Source organism: Ischnura elegans, chromosome X (assembly GCF_921293095.1).
Source record: "Ischnura elegans chromosome X, ioIscEleg1.1, whole genome shotgun sequence".
NCBI lineage: Eukaryota > Metazoa > Arthropoda > Insecta > Odonata > Coenagrionidae > Ischnura > Ischnura elegans.
Genome location: NC_060259.1, coordinates 13,060,402 through 13,083,429, shown reverse-complemented (window position 1 = coordinate 13,083,429; position 23,028 = coordinate 13,060,402). Strand labels below are relative to the sequence as shown.

General features: G+C 38.0%; 2 protein-coding genes across 8 annotated transcripts in view; one reads left to right on the top strand and one right to left on the bottom strand.

The window, feature by feature from the left end:
* Positions 1–10,702, top strand: part of LOC124171906 (protein tramtrack, beta isoform-like) — a 62,176-nt gene extending 51,474 nt beyond the window's left edge. For 4 of the 7 annotated variants that reach the window (XM_046551305.1, XM_046551304.1, XM_046551306.1 and 1 more), the window contains one exon: positions 9,162–10,702. In XM_046551305.1, the coding sequence (XP_046407261.1) occupies positions 9,162–9,580 (419 nt within the window). In that variant the 3' untranslated portion in view covers positions 9,581–10,702. Of the gene's footprint in view, positions 1–682; positions 3,477–9,161 lie in introns of those variants that run through there. The other 3 variants (XM_046551312.1, XM_046551310.1, XM_046551311.1) reach the window with 3 other exon arrangements.
* A 9,934-nt stretch (positions 10,703–20,636) lies between these two features.
* Positions 20,637–23,028, bottom strand: part of LOC124171022 (EF-hand domain-containing protein D2 homolog) — a 70,710-nt gene continuing 68,318 nt past the window's right edge. The window contains exons 2-4 of the mRNA XM_046550159.1: positions 22,419–22,566; positions 21,636–21,770; positions 20,637–21,240 (exon numbers count right to left, since the gene is read on the bottom strand). Coding sequence (XP_046406115.1) covers positions 21,085–21,240; positions 21,636–21,770; positions 22,419–22,566 — 439 coding nt within the window. The 3' untranslated portion in view covers positions 20,637–21,084. The remainder of the gene's footprint in view (positions 21,241–21,635; positions 21,771–22,418; positions 22,567–23,028) is intronic.

Below are 23,028 nucleotides of genomic sequence, written 5' to 3'. Positions count from 1 at the left end.
TTGGTGAATGCGATTAGAGATGCAATTAAGTAGCAGTCATATCTTTTCTTACGAGTATGTTGCCTGAGCAAAGATTTACTTTATCTTTATGCTCAACTTTACTTGTTGTATTTTTGCAAACGATTCAGAGAGAAGGCATGCACCATAAAGGCCTAAATTTCCTAAAGGATAAAAATGAAATCATAGATGTGAATTTGAGTGCAGCCCTGTGTCCTCCACTACATTCTTGAAGGAATTTAATATTTGAGTCTTATCATTTGCATTTACATGTATGTATGATATTTAGGAGTCAACAGTATATTTTTGTCATTCAAGTGCATTTCTCAAGTCTTTTATGACTAAGAGATATTATTGAGTCTATTGTTGATTTTTTTAATTAGGCTGAAATCTTGGAGATGATTATCTTCATGTTTACTGTTCCAGCCCTTATTACTGAACATTACTCCTTGTATATTGCTGTTCTTAGTTTTTATGGAGGAATGTAATATGGCCAATAATAAAGTGCATAGTATCAATATGCAAAAGCTATGCTTGAAGTTTCAATTTTCATCTGGAAGTTTTGTGCAGGATTCTTTTTTTTGTTTTGGGAAACAATACTTTTTAGATTTTTGGCCATGCTTTTTTTCGGAACAAAAGAAGGAATCATTGTGTTAAATTGTTGACAGATGACTCTTTCTTTCAGGTTGTCAGACATCCAAGGGTGCATTTGGGGGCCAGACTCCCCAGTCGAGTGGAGATATATTCATTCGACTGCCTTCAAGTTCCTTATTTCTGTGCCGAATGTGTGGTAAAACTGTCAGCAACAAGTGGCATCACTTTAGGCGTCACTGGCCAGACAAAATCCCGTGTCCTATTTGTCATGCAGTGTTTGCTAGGAAAGACCATCTAAAATACCACCTAAGAGTGAAACACGAGTGTGTAGCAGCCGTATGATCAACAGATGTTATTCTCCTACCTATAAGTCAGAAAGAAATAGGGTGCGTGGTGTAATTATTCATGTTCAGTATGGATTTTCTGTAGCTGTTTATGGCTATTTCCTGAATGTTGTAAAATGGAGGTATTTTTGGAGATTGTTTATGCATGGTATTAGTATCTGCTATGGCTGATGTCACGTGAAAACCTTGAGTGAAGACTGTTTTTTGCGTCCAGAAGGGTTGACTTTTGAAGCTTTCGCCTTCTGATTCGCTATTTTTCCTCTTGCAGGGCCAAAGTCCTCACACATGAGACAAATGTTTGACAGGGTTCCGGAAAACTCCAATCACTTCCAGTGTAAGAAGTGTGGAAAAATTGTCTCCCACATTAGGAACCATTATCACGTTCATTTCCCAGGGCGCTATGAGTGCCCTCTGTGTCTGACTACATACACACGAAGTGATAGTCTACGTTACCATTACAAAATTAAGCACTTTAGTAAGAGTTGGTTCAGAGCATCATTGGACTCATCTCATGAAGAAGAAAGTGCCTCACAGTTATTTTGAAGTGAGATGTACTGCCATGTGTAAGACTGAAGTTATTAGGCAAGCTCCTTCCTTTTCATTAAGCAAATTTTCTCCATAGCTAGGTAGCACTTTGGAATGAAAGAAGCATTTTACTGAATTTGCGTGAGTCTAAGACAAGTTGAACTCATACACGACACCCCTATGGACCATAACAATGGAAAAGTGTGATTGTTAATCATGAAATATGGAAAAACTTCAGTTTGTACCACAGTTATTTATAATAATGAATAAAAATGTGCAGGAAAGTTATCCTTTAGTGAAGAGAAGCAGCAAAATAAAGTGAATGCTAATATGTTCCATATGCAGATGTTTGAAGAGTCGAGGCTTTTTTTACAGTTGTGAGACAAACCAAATTATCCTCAGAATTACAGAAGGAAGACAGTTATTAGATTCGTGATAATGTAGTAAACAGAACAAGCTAAAGTTGAAATATTCTTTCTCTTTTCAGATCTGTCGATAAATATATGTCATTAATGTAAGCAGTTAAATAAATGGAACCCTTCTGCCTCTAACAACCCCTCTCATATCTTCCTTCCTATCGGATGCACATTTTTAATGTTTCCTTCTCTTCTGAGTCATGTCTAAGAGTGGAGGGTCTTGAATTATGCTGTAGATTAGCATAATATTGATTTGGTCATCAGTGATGTGAATGTATCCATGGTGAGGGCATTTTGTCTGGGTGATGGAAATGAATGCATGTGCAAGATTTTATTGTGCTCTGGTATTTCTCTGCTTATGTGTGCACCGCAAATAACAAAACATTGCAATTTATGTCCCTTTAAAATAGCTCCAGATTGTATATCTCCCATGCTCCTCCAGAAAAGCCAATTCTGTGTTGATGATGTAATCATTTCAACTTATGCATTTGTGTATTGAGGGTCAAACTGTAACAAATCCCTTTGACATCACTCACATCCATCAAGGTTAATATAAATTGATTACTAAAAAGAGTAGGATTGTATCTCATTTTGGCTTCTTAAACTTTTTTGGTATTTTCCCTGCTTTGTTTTGTACTATTGGTAATGTATATGTTGTTAGTGGAGCACAAAATTGTTGGAGACTTCTTGTGGACTCTTGTAGCCCTTTTCCTTTTAACTTACTCTGTGCCATGAACTGCAGTTAACTTGGAATTGTTTCCTCTTATAGTTTAACTTATGACATTATTGAGGCTATAATAAGTGTAAAAAATTGATTTCTTCCATGTTACCAGCATGTTACCCTGCAGATTCCGGTCGATTGGGACCCATCCAGACTGATGAATATCGTCCTAAGCAAATCCCCTATTTATTTTCAGCATCATGTTATGTGGTCGTAAGGATGTTGAAATGTATTTTTGAAGATTTACTTGGTATGGAAATAATACCACAGATTTTTTCCTAATCATGTAGAAGTCCTTGAAGAATTGTGCATATTTCTCTAAGCCTCTCTCAGATTAGGAAAAATTTATTCAACAAAATCACTTAGTTGAAGAGTCTGTAATTATGTCCATGTTCTGTCTAGCTGATGGCAATGAATAGTACTGGATGAATGGCCTTCAATTTGCCTCAGTGTTATTGGATATCTGCAGCCCTGTCTCCACCCATATATGTAGTATATGTGGCTAAAGAAATAAACAGTGCTCAGGCTGGGTATACTGAACAATCAAAAAGTGTGCTGAAAGAGGCAATGAAGTTAAAGAAAAGCTAAAAGTGAAGATTTTGTTGAATCTAAAAAATGGACCAAAATATTTCATTTCTTAAGTTTATAGTATGTACTATATGTCTCATGCATGGTCACTTACAACAGCTTTCCTAACTGGAGGAAACAAATTGTTTTGAATGTTCTTCTGGGAGCAAAGAAGCAGCTGTCCATAACATCTGGTGGCCTCAATAACCAGTATCTAGTGTACATACTTTCAATGAGAAATGTGTTTTAAATGGTAGCATGAATTATTCAAATATCATCCAACTCTGAAGTAAATTATGCTGTGGCACAATATGCATGCAAGTTTTTCCTAGTCCTGAACGAGAAGAAAGAGATTGCTTGATTCCTTTTCCTGATATTATATCGGTATATATATATGATAGTTGCGGGATATTATATCTCCTACTAAGGGAGATTCTTATTCATCTTGTGCATCCATCTGTCATACTCTTTTGATTCATGTGAAGACCAAGTGACTTTGATTAACCATTAGCCTGTTTTCAGCATTAGCTTTAGGAAATTGTTCTTTTTTAGTTCTCTTCAAATAATGCATGAAGCGCCGACTTTAATTTGAAAATTTTCGGAGGTACATGTTTAGCTGAGGCATAAACCCAATAATGAAATCATACAATGGCTCATTTTCCCTCTTTGATGACTATAATTAGCTCTGGAAGAATTTTTTTGTCAACACTTTCCTTAGTCGAGGGTCTGTATTTATGGCACACACTGTTTGTTGTCTCAGAGGAGTTGCATTTCTCAATGTAGCCAGTATTATAGAAAACCTGGAAGGCTATGAAATTTCAATCTCTTTCAAAATTCATGAAATGTCATGGAATATGACCCAAATATCTGGGGGGAATCATTCTTGCTGTGCAAGTCAATTGGTGATATTGTCTCATCCTCTTATGCGTGCGAATATCTTTAATATATGGACGTACCAATACTACTCAGGTGGTGCTTCATGGCTGTTAATACTCGTTTCTCCATAAATCTGTAGTTCTTGCTTTAACACTATTATTTTACTGCACATAATCACATTTTGTGTAGGAGTGTGGTAGGCCATTGGGGCACTGATCAGAGGATCCCAGGTTCCTATCTCAGGTGAAGCCTTTGAACACCCCCAAACAAAATCCTTGATGTGCAATGTGGCCATGGGAAAGGAACTAGCCCCCTCTCCTTAGTGTGTGATGGCAATGTGGCTTAGTGTGGGATGAGCTCTATCCTCACCTATCCAAACTAACCACCAGGTTTAATCACCTAGTAAATGAATCACATTTTTCTCTCCTGTAAACAGGAATATCCTGGGTAATATGTAGTATCAAAGAGCAAGAAAAATGTTATGAGAAGTGAGGGGATGTCATCTTGGTATTTGTATGACCTCCCAGGTTTCCATTACTGCCCAGTAATTACTGTAGTACAAATTTCCCAAGCAAGATTATACGGATAAGATAAATATTGCTGACTATTTAATCAGGATCAACGTGAAGTGAATTATTTTATACCTATTGTGTCTCAATAGTCATGTCATATGGTCTAAAGCCCCGCTGATCGCACTATCTTTCTAATCTATGCATGAATGCTCTTTTGTTGTGTATGGAAGTCAATTTTTTTAATGTGCAGAATTACATCTCCTTGGTATAACATTATTATTTCTGCCAGCCCAATTGGGAATTTCTATTGCTATAAGATATAAACTATGATTCTTTGAATATGGAAACTTGTATGCTATCTGAGATCACAATATTGAATGTTTAAGTCACTAAGTAATTGATTGTTTCAGATGACACACAATTGAATCGCTTCCTGGTTGAATTAAAGTCTACCTTTTTGAGCTTTCACATTGTTTTATTCAAATGTATTCTGGATTTTGAAGTTCAATCTAATTGCCAGGACCTTACAGTCGCCTCAGTTTCAACTCTATAAGAGCACTAGTCGTGTGTAAATAGAATGAAGTAAAACCATGGAGTAGTGTGGTTCCTTCCTGTGTGTTTTAATTCATCTATTGGGTTAGAAAATTATTAATACTTTTTAAAATGTGTTGAAATTAGGCAGATATCACATTTCTTTATATTTGGCATTATAATGATTATTACTACAAATAATAATTAATAATAATGATTAGTAATGATAATTAAAATAACGGCGCGTGTTTTGTTTCACATTAAGTATATTATATAGTATTTTATTGTATAAGCCCTAATATGGTTTCTGTGGACTTCAGATGTCATTCCAAAGGTTGGTGGTGGGATTCCATGTGATGACTGTTATGAGATAACTTCAGTAGATCATGGTGGCTTAGCAGGTAGAGCACTGGGCGACTGGTCAGAGAAATCCAGGTTCAAATCCCATCTCCAATACCAAGCCTCTGAACACCCCCAAGGAAAAATGCTCCCAAGGGTAAAGTTGCTGAGGTGTTTGGCTGTCCTACCCCGACCCCGAGTGTGTCACGTTCACATGTTATCCCAGCCCACCTCCTGCTTGAGCACTGATTGTCTTGAGGGCATTAAAATATGTACTTACATTCTCCTCTTGAACAGTTTGACTTAGTCTCAACTGTAAGGTGTGTATCATGTTATTGTTAACTTCATGAGTTTTGGGATCCCTTACTTGCCTTTCAGTTGTCAAGAGGGTACGTAATAGATTCTCTTGGGGTAGGGAGGATTACCAGGGCCATGAACAATAAGTGATGAAGAGTTAGTGTTGGTGTTTATGTAGTTAATGGGGGAAGCTGAGTGCATTGTACATTGACCTTGATTGATTTGTGTTCTTGTGTGGATGTGAGATTGTTATTGCTAAAAATGTGTGTAAGCTCTATTACTTCATGTCATTAGCCCTCCCAATTCCCTGACTATTTTTCGGTGGCTTATTTTGAAAAGCCCGTATTTTGCTGTCCAAAAGGGGCTGGAACTTATTCAAGAGAATGAATGCAGACGAGCTAGTGGCATACCTTTACTTACCACCAGCAAGTGTTGTGTGGAAATCACTGGGGGGAAATCGTTTGCCATGACTGAGAGTTCCCGAATCTCCCTAATTCATTTCAGATGTTCTACCACTTGCACTACCAAAGCATTTTCTCTCCTAGGAGTTGCACCAGACTAACTATAATTTTAGGTGACCAGACTAGATGATTTCAGAAAAATTGTAAATATGGACCAATTGGGACAGACAAAGCATAGAATAAGCAGTTTGTGCCGAGGAAAGAAGTGCATAGATACCACAGACAAGCTTTATTCCCTCAGGCTGGCTGAATTTTTATTACTGTCCATTGTAATAGACATTTAAAAATTGAAAGACCCATTTTTTTTTGTTTATGTAATACAAGAATGAAAACAAAATATTTTTCGTTGTTGCTCTGTTGTCAACTCCTTGAGGTCTTTGCTGAAAAAATCATTGTTTGTTGTGCTGTTTATTGTTTTGAATACTCTTGTGAGTGATTCTTTCACTCCATGAAGGATTGAATGAGTTTATTTACTGAAGCTGTCATGACAACACCAACGTGTGAGAATTGGGTAGTGGCAACTTTCATGTTTTTATTTATTTGAAAATTTTGAGAGAATGGCCGAATAAGAGGGATACTTATTCATGATAACATATCTTTCTCTTCCATCTACTACATTCTTTTATTGAGTTATTTGTTTATTATAATGGTTTGTGGTCTGACTGACACCCCTTTCCCTCCAAATCATTGAAGTGTCTTTCCACTTGTATCTTCACATGGAAAGAAAGTGGCTGTACTACCTACTCTCTACTCATGGTGGGACATTCTTGCAAGTTTTTTGGTGAATGGATTCCATCTGAATTGTTGTGAGGATTGTAGTGTGAGGCATAGTTCTAGTCTTCTGATGGGTTGTTAGAAAGGTATAACCTTATTTATGCGGCAGAAAATTGCATAAGTATGGTACCACTACACTAAAAAGTTTTCTGTTTATTAATACATCCTTCTCAGTTATTCAACCACTCAAGGGAAGATGTAACATCCCAACTGTTCTTCATCTATCTTCAGCTGTGTGTAGCAGCTTGAAGTATTTTAATAGCTATCCCCAGTCACCTGGATGTAATCTGGGAAATCTGGACTGCCTGCATCCAGCATGCTGGAAGACAGGCTGAACGTTCTTGTCATGCCAATGCAAATTTTGGTGTTCCTCAGCCTTAGAGTGTAGCCTGCTTCCTTGAGATGAAGGAAGATTTCCAACTATTACAATTTTTTGCTATCAAGGTCGGTCATAGGTGGGGGGATTGATTGACAAACAGCAACCCTTGCTTAAGTTGTGATGAGGATTTTTAGGATTGGGTCTGATTGATTGCTACTTGAAGAATATCTCAGGCACACGAGAATGATTCAAAGAAAAACCCATGAATTGAACTAAAGTGACCAATAAATCATTTTGTGGGTTTAGGATCTATGTCCAATGACTTTTTTTCATCACAATGCAATCTGCCTATAATTATCTAAAACTAATGGATTGATGAGGATCTTGTGTGAAATGATTTGTGTGGGAGAAAAATGGGAATTGGATAATGAATGTGGATGAAAAATAATGCTAATGGGATAAAAACAGTGACCAAGTTACAAAAATACTATGAATAAGAAGTAACAGAACATTGGCTGGCACATTAATCTGAAGGACATTATTAATGCGGGAAAAATCAACTTGATGTTTGTCAGAAGGAAGATGATGAAACACTAGTGGAAATTGTCAGAGTAATACTAAGTCTTTGCTTGTGAAGTATCTTGTACGCTAGGTGATACTGCTTCAGCCACTTTATACAGATTTTCACAGATGGGGGAAAGTGGGAGGGGTTGCCAGCTGCTCTGGCTTACTTTGGATTTTGCTATCCTGCAAGGACAATGGTGACAAGGAAGAGGTTTTGGGGCGCAATTGGCAGCTGGCTGCTCCAGCCTGAATCCAATGCTCTTATCGTGGATGTGAAGAAAGTGCCTCCTCCTATGCACCCTGAGAACTAGCTGGTTGGCTGCTGACCTTGATGTTAATTGCAATTCTTTGCATCAATTTTTGAGGGGAAATTCCTTCAAGGCCTCAGCAGTGCAGCTGTGGCAAAGTTTCTTCCCTTTGTGTCCTTTGCTGGGAGATTATTTGCCAACTTTAACTTTGGATTTGTCAGTGGAAAAAAGTTCGGAAGATGTCACAATTGAAGGAAAGAGCATTCCAATGAATTTACTGTTTTGCAATTTCGGATCGATACAATTCAAAGGCACAGACAGAGTAAGTAACTCAGAAAAAAATCTCTGAAAGGAATAGAAATCTGAACCCAATGACAATTCCGAATACGAAACTTCCGTCGAAGTTAGCAAATGACCACTCTAGTACAGGTCCTCTGCTTCTCCTGAGTCTCGGTCTGAACTTTTAAAAGATGTAGCAGAAGAGACCTCCCACTCACTGTGAGCATGCTTATGCATATTTGGGGGAATAGTGGGCTTCCCCATGAATACACATAGACAAAATCCACTGTCCACGTGCTGTTCACATGCGTCACCTCTGAGCATCTCTTCAAATACCGTAGTTGGGAATTTTTCTGTATTATATCAGATTGATGTCTGCTCGATTGTATCCATTAAGCTCATTGTAAAAATAGGCAATATTGATGAGGGATCTCTCTTCTTTCCATTCTTGCTCAAGGTATTTATCAATTTAAGGGTGTTGTTGGCTCTATAAAATATTCTCAAGTCATTATATAAAATTTTTTAATCATAAAATATATTTATTTTTGTTACCTGCTCTAGGGTCACTGATTTTATCTGTTGACTATTGTTCTTTTTGTAGTACAGGAATGTTTTCATGGATAAATCAATAGAATGCAAGAGGTCATTTGAACTTATTACTGGTAGTTTGAAGGACTATTATATGGCTGAACATTCTTAGGGACTAAGTTTGAGACTACTTTGCCAAAATTCATGTTTTAGGTAGTCAATGATCTTATGAATGGTCCTCACCCTGTGCATGGCATATGTATTTGCAGATGGAGGCAGAGAGGGAGTTACCCGACCATACGATAAAGTGGACTCAAAAAGCCTTGTTTACAACCCCCCAGTTCCTTTCCTTCGGGATCCTTCACAGCCAATGGCATGTGGCCTGGAAGCTGTGAGTACGAGTACCTTAGAAGTGATGGCCGCTGCCGTTGCTGGTCCTGTGGCTGCTGCAACGCACGTGTGCCGTGACTGTGGCAAGAGATTTTCTCACAGAGTGTCGTTGGCACATCACCGTGTCACCCACAAATTCAAGATCCAGTGTCCCTTGTGTGAAGTTCCAATTATTTTTTCTAGGAAGTATACCTTAATAAGGCATCTGAAAGTAGTCCATCGGATGAATTCTGACAAGGCAGAGAGGGAATGGCAGCAGCATATCGCTCAAGGAAGTGTTCGGGCAGCACAAAGCTAATGAATCTCTCATCATGGAGGAGTGCCTAGAATTCATTTTCATTGTATCTTTGTGAATGCGGAAGCATCATCAAGTCTCATTTAAACTTGTTAGTGCCATCATTTTTCAGTGATAAGAAATAATACCAGTGGCTTATTAATGAAGTGCAGACCCTCATAAAATCCATGCTTTTGGTGGTTGACAGTATCCTCCCATAAAAGGAAAGGTCCATGGTTCAATTTCCTTTGAATTGTAAGTTTTCCATATGGAGGAAAAAGTTTTTAAGTCTAAACAGGTAAAAAAAATTCCTGCACAATCTTGAGTTTTCAAAGTCACTTGGTCGAAAAAATTAGTCAATATCATTACACTTCTGACGATGGCTAAACCTGGATGAATGAGAATAATTGAGCTACTAATTGGCTTAAGTGGATATGCACAACAGCAAGAAATCCAAATGCCATTCAATATTCCTTTGAATTGAAATTGGCATTGGGATTTCCTGTCTTGACGATTGAGAACTGCACTTATGAGTGAGGATATTGGTACAGTTGTTTACAAGTTGTTTTTTTCATCTACAGTTCTGCATTCAATACTGCTGCACCCTGCTTGCAGCTGGTACAAACATTCAATGATGCAATATTTACTTCTTGCACTCAGGCAAGGCCAAATGATTGGCTCACGGCTGGAAAGCTGCTGGTACCCTGTCCCCAACTTGTTAGGCGAAGAGAGGAAGACATTGCAACATGTTTGGAATTTCCTCATTGGAATCCAGCTGAAGAAGGACTTGCCATGAGAGAAGAAACCAATTTTATTACAGAGCAATGGTGGTGGCACAATTTGCAAGGATACCTACCTTTTTCTTCTGTGACACATGTTTAATAAAAACACATGGTGCATAAAAACTATGATGTGCTAGTCAATAAATGTCAATCACTTAGGGATTTGCATTGGATGATCTATAGCAGTAGTTACTGGACAGCTCTGCAACATCTAGTCCTCCAGTCCCAAAATGTATTGCAACAGTGATCACAGATCTGCAATGAAGGCCTCACAAATTTCACCACCTCGATGTTTGATGACTCTCACTGGAATTCTGTAGTTCCTATTACAGTAAACAACCACTGAATGCCGCCTACAAATAAGTTATGAAGTCAAAAAGCTCCCCTTACTTCCAATTAACCCTCCAACTCCTATCCTGTGTTACTTAATTTGTGTTACACCGCTAAACCTCTGTTTTAAAGGCATATGTTGAAAATTATATTGCTTTAGGATGTACATATTTGACAATGGCCATAAATGCTGTCTCATTTTTTGCTCGGACATAATGTATTCACTATATCTTTTAAGTATACTGACGGAGTTCAATTGAACCCCATTAATAGCGCATGTATTTCCTGTTACTTCTGCTCTGCTTCAAGACTAAACTCAATGGATGCTTTTTTAATATCATAAATGCAATGATTGATTAGTATAAATTATTTCAGTGGTAACATAAATGTACAAGAACTTTGGGCTGGTTGAATGTTTGCTGGAGTTGAGTAGCCAAGGGGGGCCTTAAGCTCCCCCCCAAAATTTGTTGTGGAGACTGCCTGCGATACATGTGCTGAGGAGGCCATTAGCTCAGAGTCATCTATCCTCTGATACTCCCTTTTTCAAAACAGTTACACTTCATAATGCCGCCTGCACTTTAAGCAAACATATTGATAATTCTAGTCAAACGGTATCCAGGATTTTTTCCTGGGGGGCTGATAGGTAAACTGTCTTTGCATATTTGAGATTAAAAGCAACATGCAACAATTACTTCACGAAATTCTCTTTATTATAATAACTATTCTCTTTATTTTAATATGAAAGTTATTCAAATGAAACTAATTTTTACGTATATTTGGGGGGGTCTCCCCTACATCTGCCTTTGATTCTAGCCCAAGAGTTGAAAATTGTTGCAAAAAATCATGTAGATTTCAGCAACAAACTCAAACGGAGACCTAGTTGCAATTTCTCCGTGCCTTTCGGTAAAAAAATGTTCATAACTACATTCATTACTACAAAAGCGGAATTGATAGCTTTTTAATGAAATTTAGGTACCTATGGATTTCCGATGCATACGAATTGACAACAAATTGCCAACTTGGCAAATTATAGGCAACCCGCACCACATCTAAGCAACCCTTTCTACACATTTCTGGCTCCGTGTCTGGATGAGTGAAATAACTCCCCAAAGGGCTTAGATACTCTTTCTACCGTACTTTTAATGAGTACAGCATTGGGGATATATTTCACCCAATATTAAGGGGTAGTTAGGCTACGGGACTTCCCGTCGCTTTCTTGGTCTTTTAGCCTGTCCATTCTCCTTTTACTGAAAACGACGTGGCCATTCTGAACCATCAGAAAGAGCTATTAAAACGCCACATTTAGCTTAGTGGAGTCTTATGTATTGTAGGAACGGCATAATTGACGTAAGTATAGATAAAATGTCAAAATGATCGCGTGACCCCGATAGTGGCTGCTCCAAGCCATCGTTTTTATGGTCCATGAAAAGCTATCGCTGGAGGAATCCCTCCGAGGATTAAAACGTGCGTGCGGATGGCGTGATTCGAAAACTTCTTGTGGAACTGGTCTGGTCTATTAGTGTGATTTGTTTCTTTTTTTCAGAGAAGGCAATTAGCAGGAAGGCAGCGGCATATCCACAAGGGGGAGGTAACCTCCTAGCAGTGGTAGGGGTCCGAATAAAATTACCATTCTATCTAGAGTAAATTGTATGCACCCCCATTGGCGGATCCAGGGGGGGGGGGGGCACGGGGGCACGTGCCCCCCCAGACCCTCAAAAATATGCAAGATTTTTAATACGCTCCCATTATCATTGCATTCGTTTTGTATTACGAGGTATCCTTGTGCCCCACCCAGAACAAAATCCTGGATACGGCCTTGCTTGTGCCCCTCCCAGAAAAAAATCCTGGATCCGCCCCTGTGCACCCCTCTCTGGATTTACCACTGGATTGTAACATACCAAAAACGTGTAAAATAGGCCCCAAGTTTAGAGCTTATTTGTATTTCAATTAGTTAAATTAGGTAAATATATGGGAAAATATAACGAAATACTTAGTACAAAGTGGCAACCTCCAAAAATTTCGATTTTGCCTAGCGTGTGTTTCTACCTAATGGGGGCTGCAGTCCCCTTTACCCCCCCCCCCTTCCCATAGATCTGCCACTGCTGGAAGTTCCGAGGTGTAAACTCTTATTGCCGCTGAAGTGACATTTTCCGTGGTCAGTTGTAGCTTCTTCGTGTATCCCGCCCTCTTGGGCCGCCATTCCTCCTCCGTGCAATTCCGTGTGTTGCTCTCTCCTTCTTCCACCCTTCCCATACTAACTGTAAGTAGTAGTACTAATACTAATAGAGAGCCTCTGCTACCTGGCCCTATAAGCGCTGGAATCAATTTGAAATTGTGGACTCCCTGTACAGGATAAACAGCGAAACGCGGGTGCCTTTTATTTGCAGCTATCCTCACACACTCGAGTGTGTGAGGAACACAATCGCAGTTTCCTTTCTTCAAAATTTCCAACTTTTGTCGCTGCAAAATAATTCCAATCGATTACTGCCCTTCTAGCATTAAAGAAATCTTATTTTTCATGGTTGCTGTTAGTGATTTATTACAAATCAATAATAAGGCCTGAGTTCGTAGGCTTGTCTAACCCACATAGCACAATATTTTTTATTTTATTCTCAAACCACCGGATACAGCTCTTATTGGCCATTTTACACCGGGGTGTTCAACAAATGTAACAAGTTAACGCACACAAACGACCATGCCCTGGACCGGGGAAACCTACCCAGGCGGGACTCGAACCCGCGACCTCTTGTTTGGCAGGCGAGAACGTTACCCCACCGTCTAGATGTCTAGAAAATATCTGGAACGTCTTCAGCTAATGTCTAGAAAATATCTTGTAATATCTTCTAGATATTTTGTAGATATCTGAATGTCCGCTTTTCTGATATCTACAAGATATCTTTGAGAAGATATTTTCTAGACATTCATATTCAAATTCAATCCATTGGAAAAATTCAGGATAAATAAATAAAATATAATATTTTTCGGTAGAACAATAGTTTATTTTCAACAGACAGCCTACTGGTGGAGCAGGAGGTGATGGTAGGGTACCTTCTGGGGATTCTTCCTGAATATTGGAACCTCTCTGGCATTCACTTCTTTCTAATGGGGGCTTCCTCCTCCTAGTCCAAATTTGAAGTTACCAAAGCAGCTTGTAATATCCTTTTATATTTCTCAAAGGAGTCTGCAACATAATCAATGAATGTTGATTCAGTGTCTTGCAGTATAGGTCTTGAAGAATGTTTTATGCAAGTTTTTGCCAACGTATTTAAACACCTTCATCAGGGCTATGAATGAATGATATTTATGTGAATGAGTACATAGCTGTGATACGTGAAACGTTATGGCAATATTTGTTACGATAGTAAAAAAATTGGTTGTAAATTAATTATAAGAAGCAGAGACTAGAAATTTGACATACCTTGTATTCCATTGAATTGGATTTGTTTATTGATGGTAACTAAGCTGAGACAGTTCATAGCAGTGGCGCAGCGAGGGGGGGTTTTGGGGGATAAAACCCCCCCAGAGCTCACAGAAATTTTTTGGTTATTCGAGACTGAAATCACCGATGGCGGCGCTGCAGGCGCTGACAATATGGCCGACGCAGCGAGGTTAGTGTTCTGACAATAGCATAGGCGTAGTAGGAGCACAACTCTGTGGTAGGAAGTATCGTCGAGGTATCCCGCTGTATCAATTGAAATATGTCGAGGAAGATGTTTCTTGGTTATGAAGAAGTATATAGATACCTAGGGGCAACAACGAATAGCGGCTGTGCCACGGAGGGAGAGTGTATTTTAAGTGCGGGACTTGTTAATTTCCGTTGGTTGCCTTAGCGAGCAAGGCGGTGAATTGAAAGTATTGGCTTTGGAAAGTATTGGCTATCGGTAATGCATAACATATATTACTTACAACGTTATCACAATACTAACAAAATAACACTGGACGGCATGATTATCGGCCCTGACACCATTCCTGCTGCTTCTACTGTAAAATGACCTCCTAAATCCGAATATGAACTCCGTTTTTCCCCATCACCCACCATTTTTGGGGGAGCTCCCCCCTCCAATTTTTATCACTTTTCAGTCATTTGGAGGAATTGAAACGATTATTTTAGCATTTAATTTTTTTCTAAGGGTTTTTAGAGGTGCAAAATTCTAAAAAATATATATATATGGTAAGGAGGTAGATATTGGGGGAATAAGTCTCCGTAAATTGTGTAAAAACGCATTAAGAATTTTCAATTTTGCCATATTTTCGCAATTTTTTACGTATTTTTAAAATTTTCCAGCTCCCATTTCACGTCTTCCTCCACCGAATGATAAAAATATGTATAAAAACAAGAAACAGCAGTAATAATAAAAATATTTTGCTGCATAGCATAGCAACAATGATTAAAATTTGTAGCAATACCTCGGAAGGTTCACTTTACTACGCTGGCCCTCGCAATGCCTCGCCCGCTCAGCCTTGGACGGCAATTCTCTTAGCTTTCGCAGCTAAAAAGGATAAGTAATACTTCCTTATTCCACGAAAAATATAAGATTAAGATTTTATATTCTCATTTCAGTTAAAAAGTTTTCTTTCTCCTTAAGAATGGAGTTGCACAAAGTATCAGCCTCTCAAATCAATTGTGTGTATTGAAGTTGTCGTCATCTTCCCTCGGTATCTCTAGCAATCGCAGAGTCAACTCTTTCGGTGTTTTGGACAAGGATGATCCTTTTTTTCCAAGTAGTTAAAATTGTGCAAAACAGTATAAGTTCAGCGTGGAGGTTTTCGGGGTTACTACCGCATAGATTCATCTCTGCAGACAAATCTGATCACAAATCAATCTACAGAATCTACGCGGTAGTAACCCCGAAAACCTCCACGCTGAATCCTCACCACACCGCGAAAGCCTACACAAGGATTACAGTAGAAGTTGTTTCACTCCTTCTTTTTCCAAGTGAATGTCAGTATGTGGGCTTGAGTTGTGATCATTACCGTGATTAAATGTGTAATTATGTTACCATGTGAAAAAATCATCCTCATCCCTTCCGCTATGTTTGCGGTGAATTTACTTAAACATTGCAACAATAATCTCTTCTTTTAATTTTTAAAACTGCTTATAAATTTTACTTTGGCTGCCAAGTTGGCGGTCAGGGCTAGGATTAAGCTCCAAGTGTTTGTTGCACCACTTGTTACAGTAATTTAACCAAATACTTGGTCAAACCACTGTAGCATATGGCACATAGTTTCGCGCAAATGAATGGCAATCTCTTAGAAAAGGGCATAAAAATCTTTTCCTATGGGGCTAGACAATCAGCACTGAAATTACTTTTTATGGAAGGTAAAGGCTTGGTTTTTTCTGTAATTAAATGCATTGTTGATAGAACTGATGATGCCATGTGACCCAAAAGATTGAGACTGTTTATGGATTCGTCAAATACAAGCTTTAAAGTGGTCCTGTTGGCCAATGGGAATGAGTTACCTTCTGTGCTTTCTGCATACTCTGCAGATATGAAGGAGACGTTGAAGGAGAGTATTTCAGTTGAATCCTTGAAAGAATTAATTATCGTGATTATAATTGGTAAGTTTGCGCTGATCTGAAAGCTGTCGCTCTACTCATGGGACTGCAATCAGGCTTTACGAAATACTGCTGCTTTCTTTGTGAATACAACAGCCGCGCCCGTGAAAAACATTACATAGTACGGAATTGGCCTCGGCGAGAAAGCTTTACTCATGGTTATAAAAATGTTGCTTATGTTTCCCTGGTTTCGACAGAAAATATTCACTTGCCACCATTGCACATAAAATTAAGACAGATGAAATACTTTGTGAAGGCAATGGAAAAGACAGGAGCTGAATTTCAATTTTTAACTTAATTTCCTCGTCTTGCAATTAGTGAGGCTAAAACCAAGGAAGGAACTCGTGGACCCCCAGATTAGGAAACTTTTACAAGATTCGACGTACATGAAACACCTGAATTATAAATAAAATCGAGCTTGGCTTGGATTCTGAAACGTGTGTTAGCTGTGAGAATGAGCTGAGAAACGTGTGAATTGCTGTCAGCGTATTAGGCCATGGGGTTTAACGTGTCACTAAAAATGCATTTCCTTCATTCACACCTGGATCTTTTCATAGAATATTTACGAGCAGTTTCAGATAAACGCAGGGAATGGTTCCATGAAGACATCACCAAATTTGTGAGGAGATTTTCAGGGAAATTGAATGCGGTCATGCTGATATATTAGGCCTACTGCTGTTTTTGCATGAGAAACTTCTACCTCACTTCACACTGGTTATTTTTCTCTTTGTTGATGCGCGTGTGGTATTGAGGGCACCAGCATGGTAGCGTACCTTCTCAACTGTTGGCACACATTTTCATTATTTTTTCTATGCCGTGTACCTAATTTTTTTTATTACTGCTGATATAATCTGTTGATATGTATATTTTTCCATCATTTTAGGATATTTGGGGCATGGAAAAATAAAATGGGAGCTGAAAAATGAAGAAAATAAGTGAAAAAATTGCGAAAAAAGGAAAGGTTGATCATTTTAATGGGTTTTTTTTTAAATCATTAACGGAAACCAATCCCCCCAAATCGACAACCTTACCATTAATTATCATGTTTTAGAACTTTTCACCATTAAAAACCTAATAAGAAATATACATTCTAATATAATCCTTTTCATTCCTCCAAGACATATCAAAGTGATGACAATTAGAGTGGGGGCTTCCCCCTGTAAATGGTGGGTGATGGAGGAAAGCGGATGTCATGTTCGGATTCAGGAGGTCATTTTGCCTAATAATTAGCAGGAATGGTATCAGGGGTCAAAAAATTGTTTTTGCCGTCCATATAAATGCATAAAATACATTACTTACGAAGTTATCGAAGCTTAACACTAACAATTTATCCAGGGAAAACTAAATATACCCTACAATGCCTATGATTTCGCAACGTGGTTTCTATATTACCAACGTCACAGTTGAGTGACGAATTGTAGCAATGAAAACCAACTTAAAAGCCTCGAACACAATATCAATGGATAAAATATATTGCTTACGACGTAATGATAGCTTCATGTCAACAAAATAACTACAGAATCCGAGAATACCGAACAATACCAATGCTTGATCAACGTGGCTTCCTGCGGTAAATGCCTAGCCACCTATGGTTCCCTCGAAGCTCTACTTTCGAATTCGGCCGATAGTTGGCGTCTCCCTTGTCTGGATTCTCGATATATATCTATTTTACTTCATTGGATTAATATTGCTTATAGAATAGAGTGAGGATTAATAAAATATCCCTAAAAGACCGTAAAAATCACCATTATGAACCATTTATCTTAATTTTTTTCCGGCGGAAGGCCTCCTCACTTCCCGCTAACCCTGGCGGGTATGCAATACCCCAAGCACCCCAGTATTAGTTGCGCCTGAAACCCCCCCTAGCCTTAATTCCTAGCTGCGCCCAGTGGCGCCGACTCCATGGGGCTTGAGGGGGCCCGAGCCCCCTCAAAAATTCGTTATGGGTGTGAGGAAAAATGTGTAAGGCTTGTTGATTTTCCCCGGAGTGTCCAGATATCGAGATTCGAGTTATAAGGGCTCTAATTTTGATCATACGACTCTTCTAAAATGCTTAAAAAACTTAAAACTCACTACTTAAAAAAATTCCCGAGGCAAGATTGGGCCCCCCAATATTTTTGGTAAGTCGGCGTCCCTGGCTGCGCCCCTGGTTCATAGTTACCTATCAATTTTGATTTCACTGGACATACTATACAAAAAGAGTCCCCGCTCAAAAAGATGTATGCTAGACATCTAGTAGATTTTTATAATATCCACTAAATTGAAGACATTTTCTAGACTCCTAGTAGATATTTCAAATATCCAAGACATTGAAGATATTTTCTAGATATCTAGAAGATATTTTGTGCTATGTGGGAAGTTATGTTCAGTGCACAAATGCAATGTAATTCAGAAGAATGAAATATAGGTGAAATGAATTATGATTCATAAGTGGAAACTTTAATTCGCCGAAGTTTTTTATGACACAGTTTTGTAGCAATTCCTCTGCTTAAAACAAATGAAGAGAGCGCAAACTGGATTTCGTGCCATTTATTTTGGTAACCACCGATTGTTTTTGGCGCCAGTTACGGTTCCGATCCCAAGAACACGTGCAACCGGACCGTTCCATCCTCATTAAAATTTCATTATCACCATACATTTTAAGGGTGGGAAAAGATTCTCCTTGTAGTTTTCAATGTTCGTTCAAACATAGATTTTAAACATTTTAATCAGGTTTCAGCCAAACTATAAATTGTGTGGGTGGAGGCATGGTTTAGAACGTGTCATAATCAGGTGTTCAAACGTTTCTTATTTTTAAATAATTAAGTTACACAATTTGAATGAATGCAATGAAGAGTTATTCCCATGGTACCTACCTATGTGTTTCGATGAAAGTTCTCATGGATTGGTTTTGTATTATTAAAGCCGATATGTTCTCTTCTAAAGCCTGTGTCCCACGGTCAAATTTATTATACACGGATCTTATTTTAGCAACTGCTAGATTAGGAGAGAAAAATGTGATTTCAATGCACATTTACAGCACTATTCATAATATTTTCTCAACTACAATGTACATAGTTTATTAATAACATTTTCCTCGCTGGAATAAACTGCCTCACGTATGTATCCTGGCGTTTTATTCTGCCATCAACCTTGCTCATAAGGGACATGAAAATATCCTCACTTATCGTCAATTATTATCGATAATATACGGCAACCTCGGCGACAAACTCCTTCTCTAACATATTTAGCACGCTTATTCCAACGCTTTCATACCCTCTTTCCAGCCAAGGCCAAGTTCAGCATTCCTTCTGTTTTATTTTTTCGCCTTTAATGTTCAGACAATTTCGACTGCTAAAAAAGACAGAATCCTTCACTTCCACAAGCTTCCGCATTTGTTTATAAATATCGTCTTTCGTTTGTTTTTGGTCCAAATGAGATGCATCGTGGGACACCCCCGTCCCATTGCATACAAATTTTTTCATCAAAATTTTTGGTCCATGCTTGACTTTTTTGTCAAAGGCCCTGTGATTGGTTGGTTTTATCCAATTGGATGAAAATTTAGAACCTGTCCTATCCATTTGGGAAAAAGGCAAGGTTTCCTATGAAAGTCAATGTGATGTGAATTGAAGGCATAGAATGTTGTAATGTTTATGTGTTTAAAGTGTGATGCACACTTCAGACAGGATTGCCGTGGTAATGAAGAATTTGAGAAAAAATACAATATAGATATTAAATTGATGACTCAGTAACATATGAATTGTCAGGTTGGTAATACCCTTAATTATATATGAGAGAATATTTTTGGAGGAGTAATATATTTAGGTTAGAAATTTATCTGCAAGGAAAAGATATGTTTCATGTTCTCCTCACTTTGTAAAATTAGAAATAAATAATGCGAGAAGTTTAAATTTTAATGTTATCATATTTTATTTTTATATAAAAATAAGGTGATTTATGCTAGCATATAAATCGTAGACTAAATTTACTTGATTTTAATCAATCAGCTCAACTTACTATTATGCATTTTAAATTGGCTTTGGGAAGAATGAGAGAAAATGGTGGTAGGCTCATTCGAATGAAAGTAAAACAAACGAGACTGGAAAATAAGACTCTGAACTCCTTTTGTATGAATGATAACATTGGTTGTATAACATTGTCTCTGGACTTGAAAGAAGCAATCGATAGCGATGCTTTTATGTGCCGATTCTGAATAAAATTTGATGGAACTATATGACTCGAGTAATTTTTCTCTCTACATTTTTATCAATGGGCACTGTGTAGGACTATTTAATTAAGGGTAAAGCCACAAAGATACCTTTATTGCTGGATGAGGATTTTTCGGACTACTATTCATCAGTACTATAGTTAATTCATTAGAGAAAAAGATTTTTCTAAAATTTGGTGGTTTTTTTCTCATTAAATAAAATACTTGTGGTTCAAAATAAATTTATTTATACAAATCTACATGCAGCTTCATACGTAAATATGCTTTACGCAAGTAATAAAAAGTTCACTTTTTGTGATTGATTACAATTCATAATCACATGCAATATTTAAACAATTCATGATATATATACAGATGATTTTTCCCTATTAGGATGAATTGTTTAAAAATCTTATGAGTAACATTAGAAAAACTATATGGCCTCATTTTTGGAAAAATTTAACGATGGTGTTTAAATGGCGTGTTTCATTAAATGCATTCCTAATTGTTTCAGTCTCTGATGATAAATCATGTGGAATAAGGCGGCACTTATTTGACAACTCCTCCTGCGTACTTCACCATTCTTAATCTTCCCAAAACTACACTCACGCTCCAAATTAAATACTGCCTGGGAATGGGATTCTCTTCATCACTGCCGACTGCTCAGGGCTGCTCAGTCTCCATTTGATTGTGATCCATTTTGAAATAAGGCAGCTTTTTTCTTGAATTCCATTTTCCTCTGTTGTTTCTCTTCTTCTTGCCTCAACCTCTCCTCTTTCTCTTGCTTGATCTCATCTTCAAACTTACTGGTCTTCCTTTGCTCCTCAATCTGAAATAAAGAAAAAAAAACAGTTTCATTCATACGATGGGCTCTTGTTTGCAAACGGAGTTGTTGCATATTTCCCTAGAATGTAAGAAGAGAGCAACTCTTATGATTTCCACTGTATAAATTGTTATATGTCTTTCAAGACTGTATGAGAATCTCTTTTTTCGTGGCATGGGTGTTTATGTGTGGAGAGGTTAAATGAAAGGGGACATTTGAGACATGCTTTTGCAATTTGATCTTGCAAACATTTCACGGGGTCTCGAATTCCTGGAATACCAACCACTCATTCTGGCCCCTGCCTTTTTTTGGAAAGTGTTAAATACCTCTCATTAAATTCTGCTCAATTTCACTACATTCTCAATGCCACTTAAGTCCTTCTTCTCAGCCATATCACTTGCCTTAGCTTCAAAAAATGTGGCTGCTGCACTGACACCCACGGCGTCGACGTCCACCTCGGTCAATGCTGCCAGCCGTCCCAAACCACTCTCCTCTTGCAGTTCACCTGCCTTGGCTTTGCGGTACACTAGCAGAAACTGGAAGAATTAAAAGTCCACCGGTGAATTCTCTCAAGAGTTGTGCTTTAAAATTTGCGACCATGAAATGATAAAGGCTAACAATTGTTTCTGAATAGAATCACACTCATCCCATTAAAATTTCATCCTCTTTTTCTCCATTCGATTCACATCATAATCGGGTCATTTTTCTCAGTATGAATTATGTGGCATCTTAATGTATGACTTGCCAACGGATTTTGGATATGATGGAATTTTTAAGATGTTGTGTATTTAATATTTGTCTTATAATTTATAACAGTTATTTTGTGTTGAAACTTTGAGGATCGGATTTTTAGAACCATTTGCTACATCGATCTTGGTTTTCAGAGTTTCAAAACTAATTTTATTTTTTAAGCTTCAGCAACTTTCTGTGGGGAGAGATTTAGATTATTCCAGATATCTCCTTCCACGGTCCAATTTTTTCTCATAATTATTTCTCATTCCAATGCCCTTTCTGCAATTTTCTCGCACATATATTGCTAATGCCTTTGAAACGATCCATCTAAACGGTGTTTCGTTGGCTAGATCAGAATTATTCCGCATAATCCTTTACCCCTGGTCATTTTATCGATTCACTTTCAACGAACCTTTGGCAAGTTTTTGTCCATTTAACTTTCATAGGCTTACCTCTCTAAAACTGATTTTTCCATCTTCATCCTCATCAACAGCTTTTATCATGGCCTTCAAGGCTAGGTGAGTCTGAGGGGCTTCAAGTTTTTCCATCATTCTTTTCACTTCTTCAAGGTCCAGGTATCCATCACCACCCACATCATACCTAAGGGGGAGAAGACCAGAATTAAAAGGATGATAAAAGGAATATTTGATCAGACATTCTCAATAGCGTAAACCTTTGATGGCGTAAGCATATCTATCCAATATTCATCGATATTCACTGACTGTCTGACCTGCTAGCACACTAAATCATGACTTTAAGAGACCCCATTCTGATTATAGCTCCTCTACTCACTCGAGTGCCCTTCCTCAACACTTTACGTCTCAACGCTACCATTCATCTCAAGGAAATCATTCATCTGTCTTTTTTAAATCAATTATCTGAAACTTGGCATTAATTTTAATGCATAAGAATATCATATGGGAATATTTACTATGGTGAATGCATTTTGATGCACGCTCCCTCGCGTATCAGTTGTGAAGGTAAAGGAATCTATGTGGGTATTCTAGGCCATTATCACTTAAAACATGTAAAAATTCATGATAATCATACACTTTAATGTGT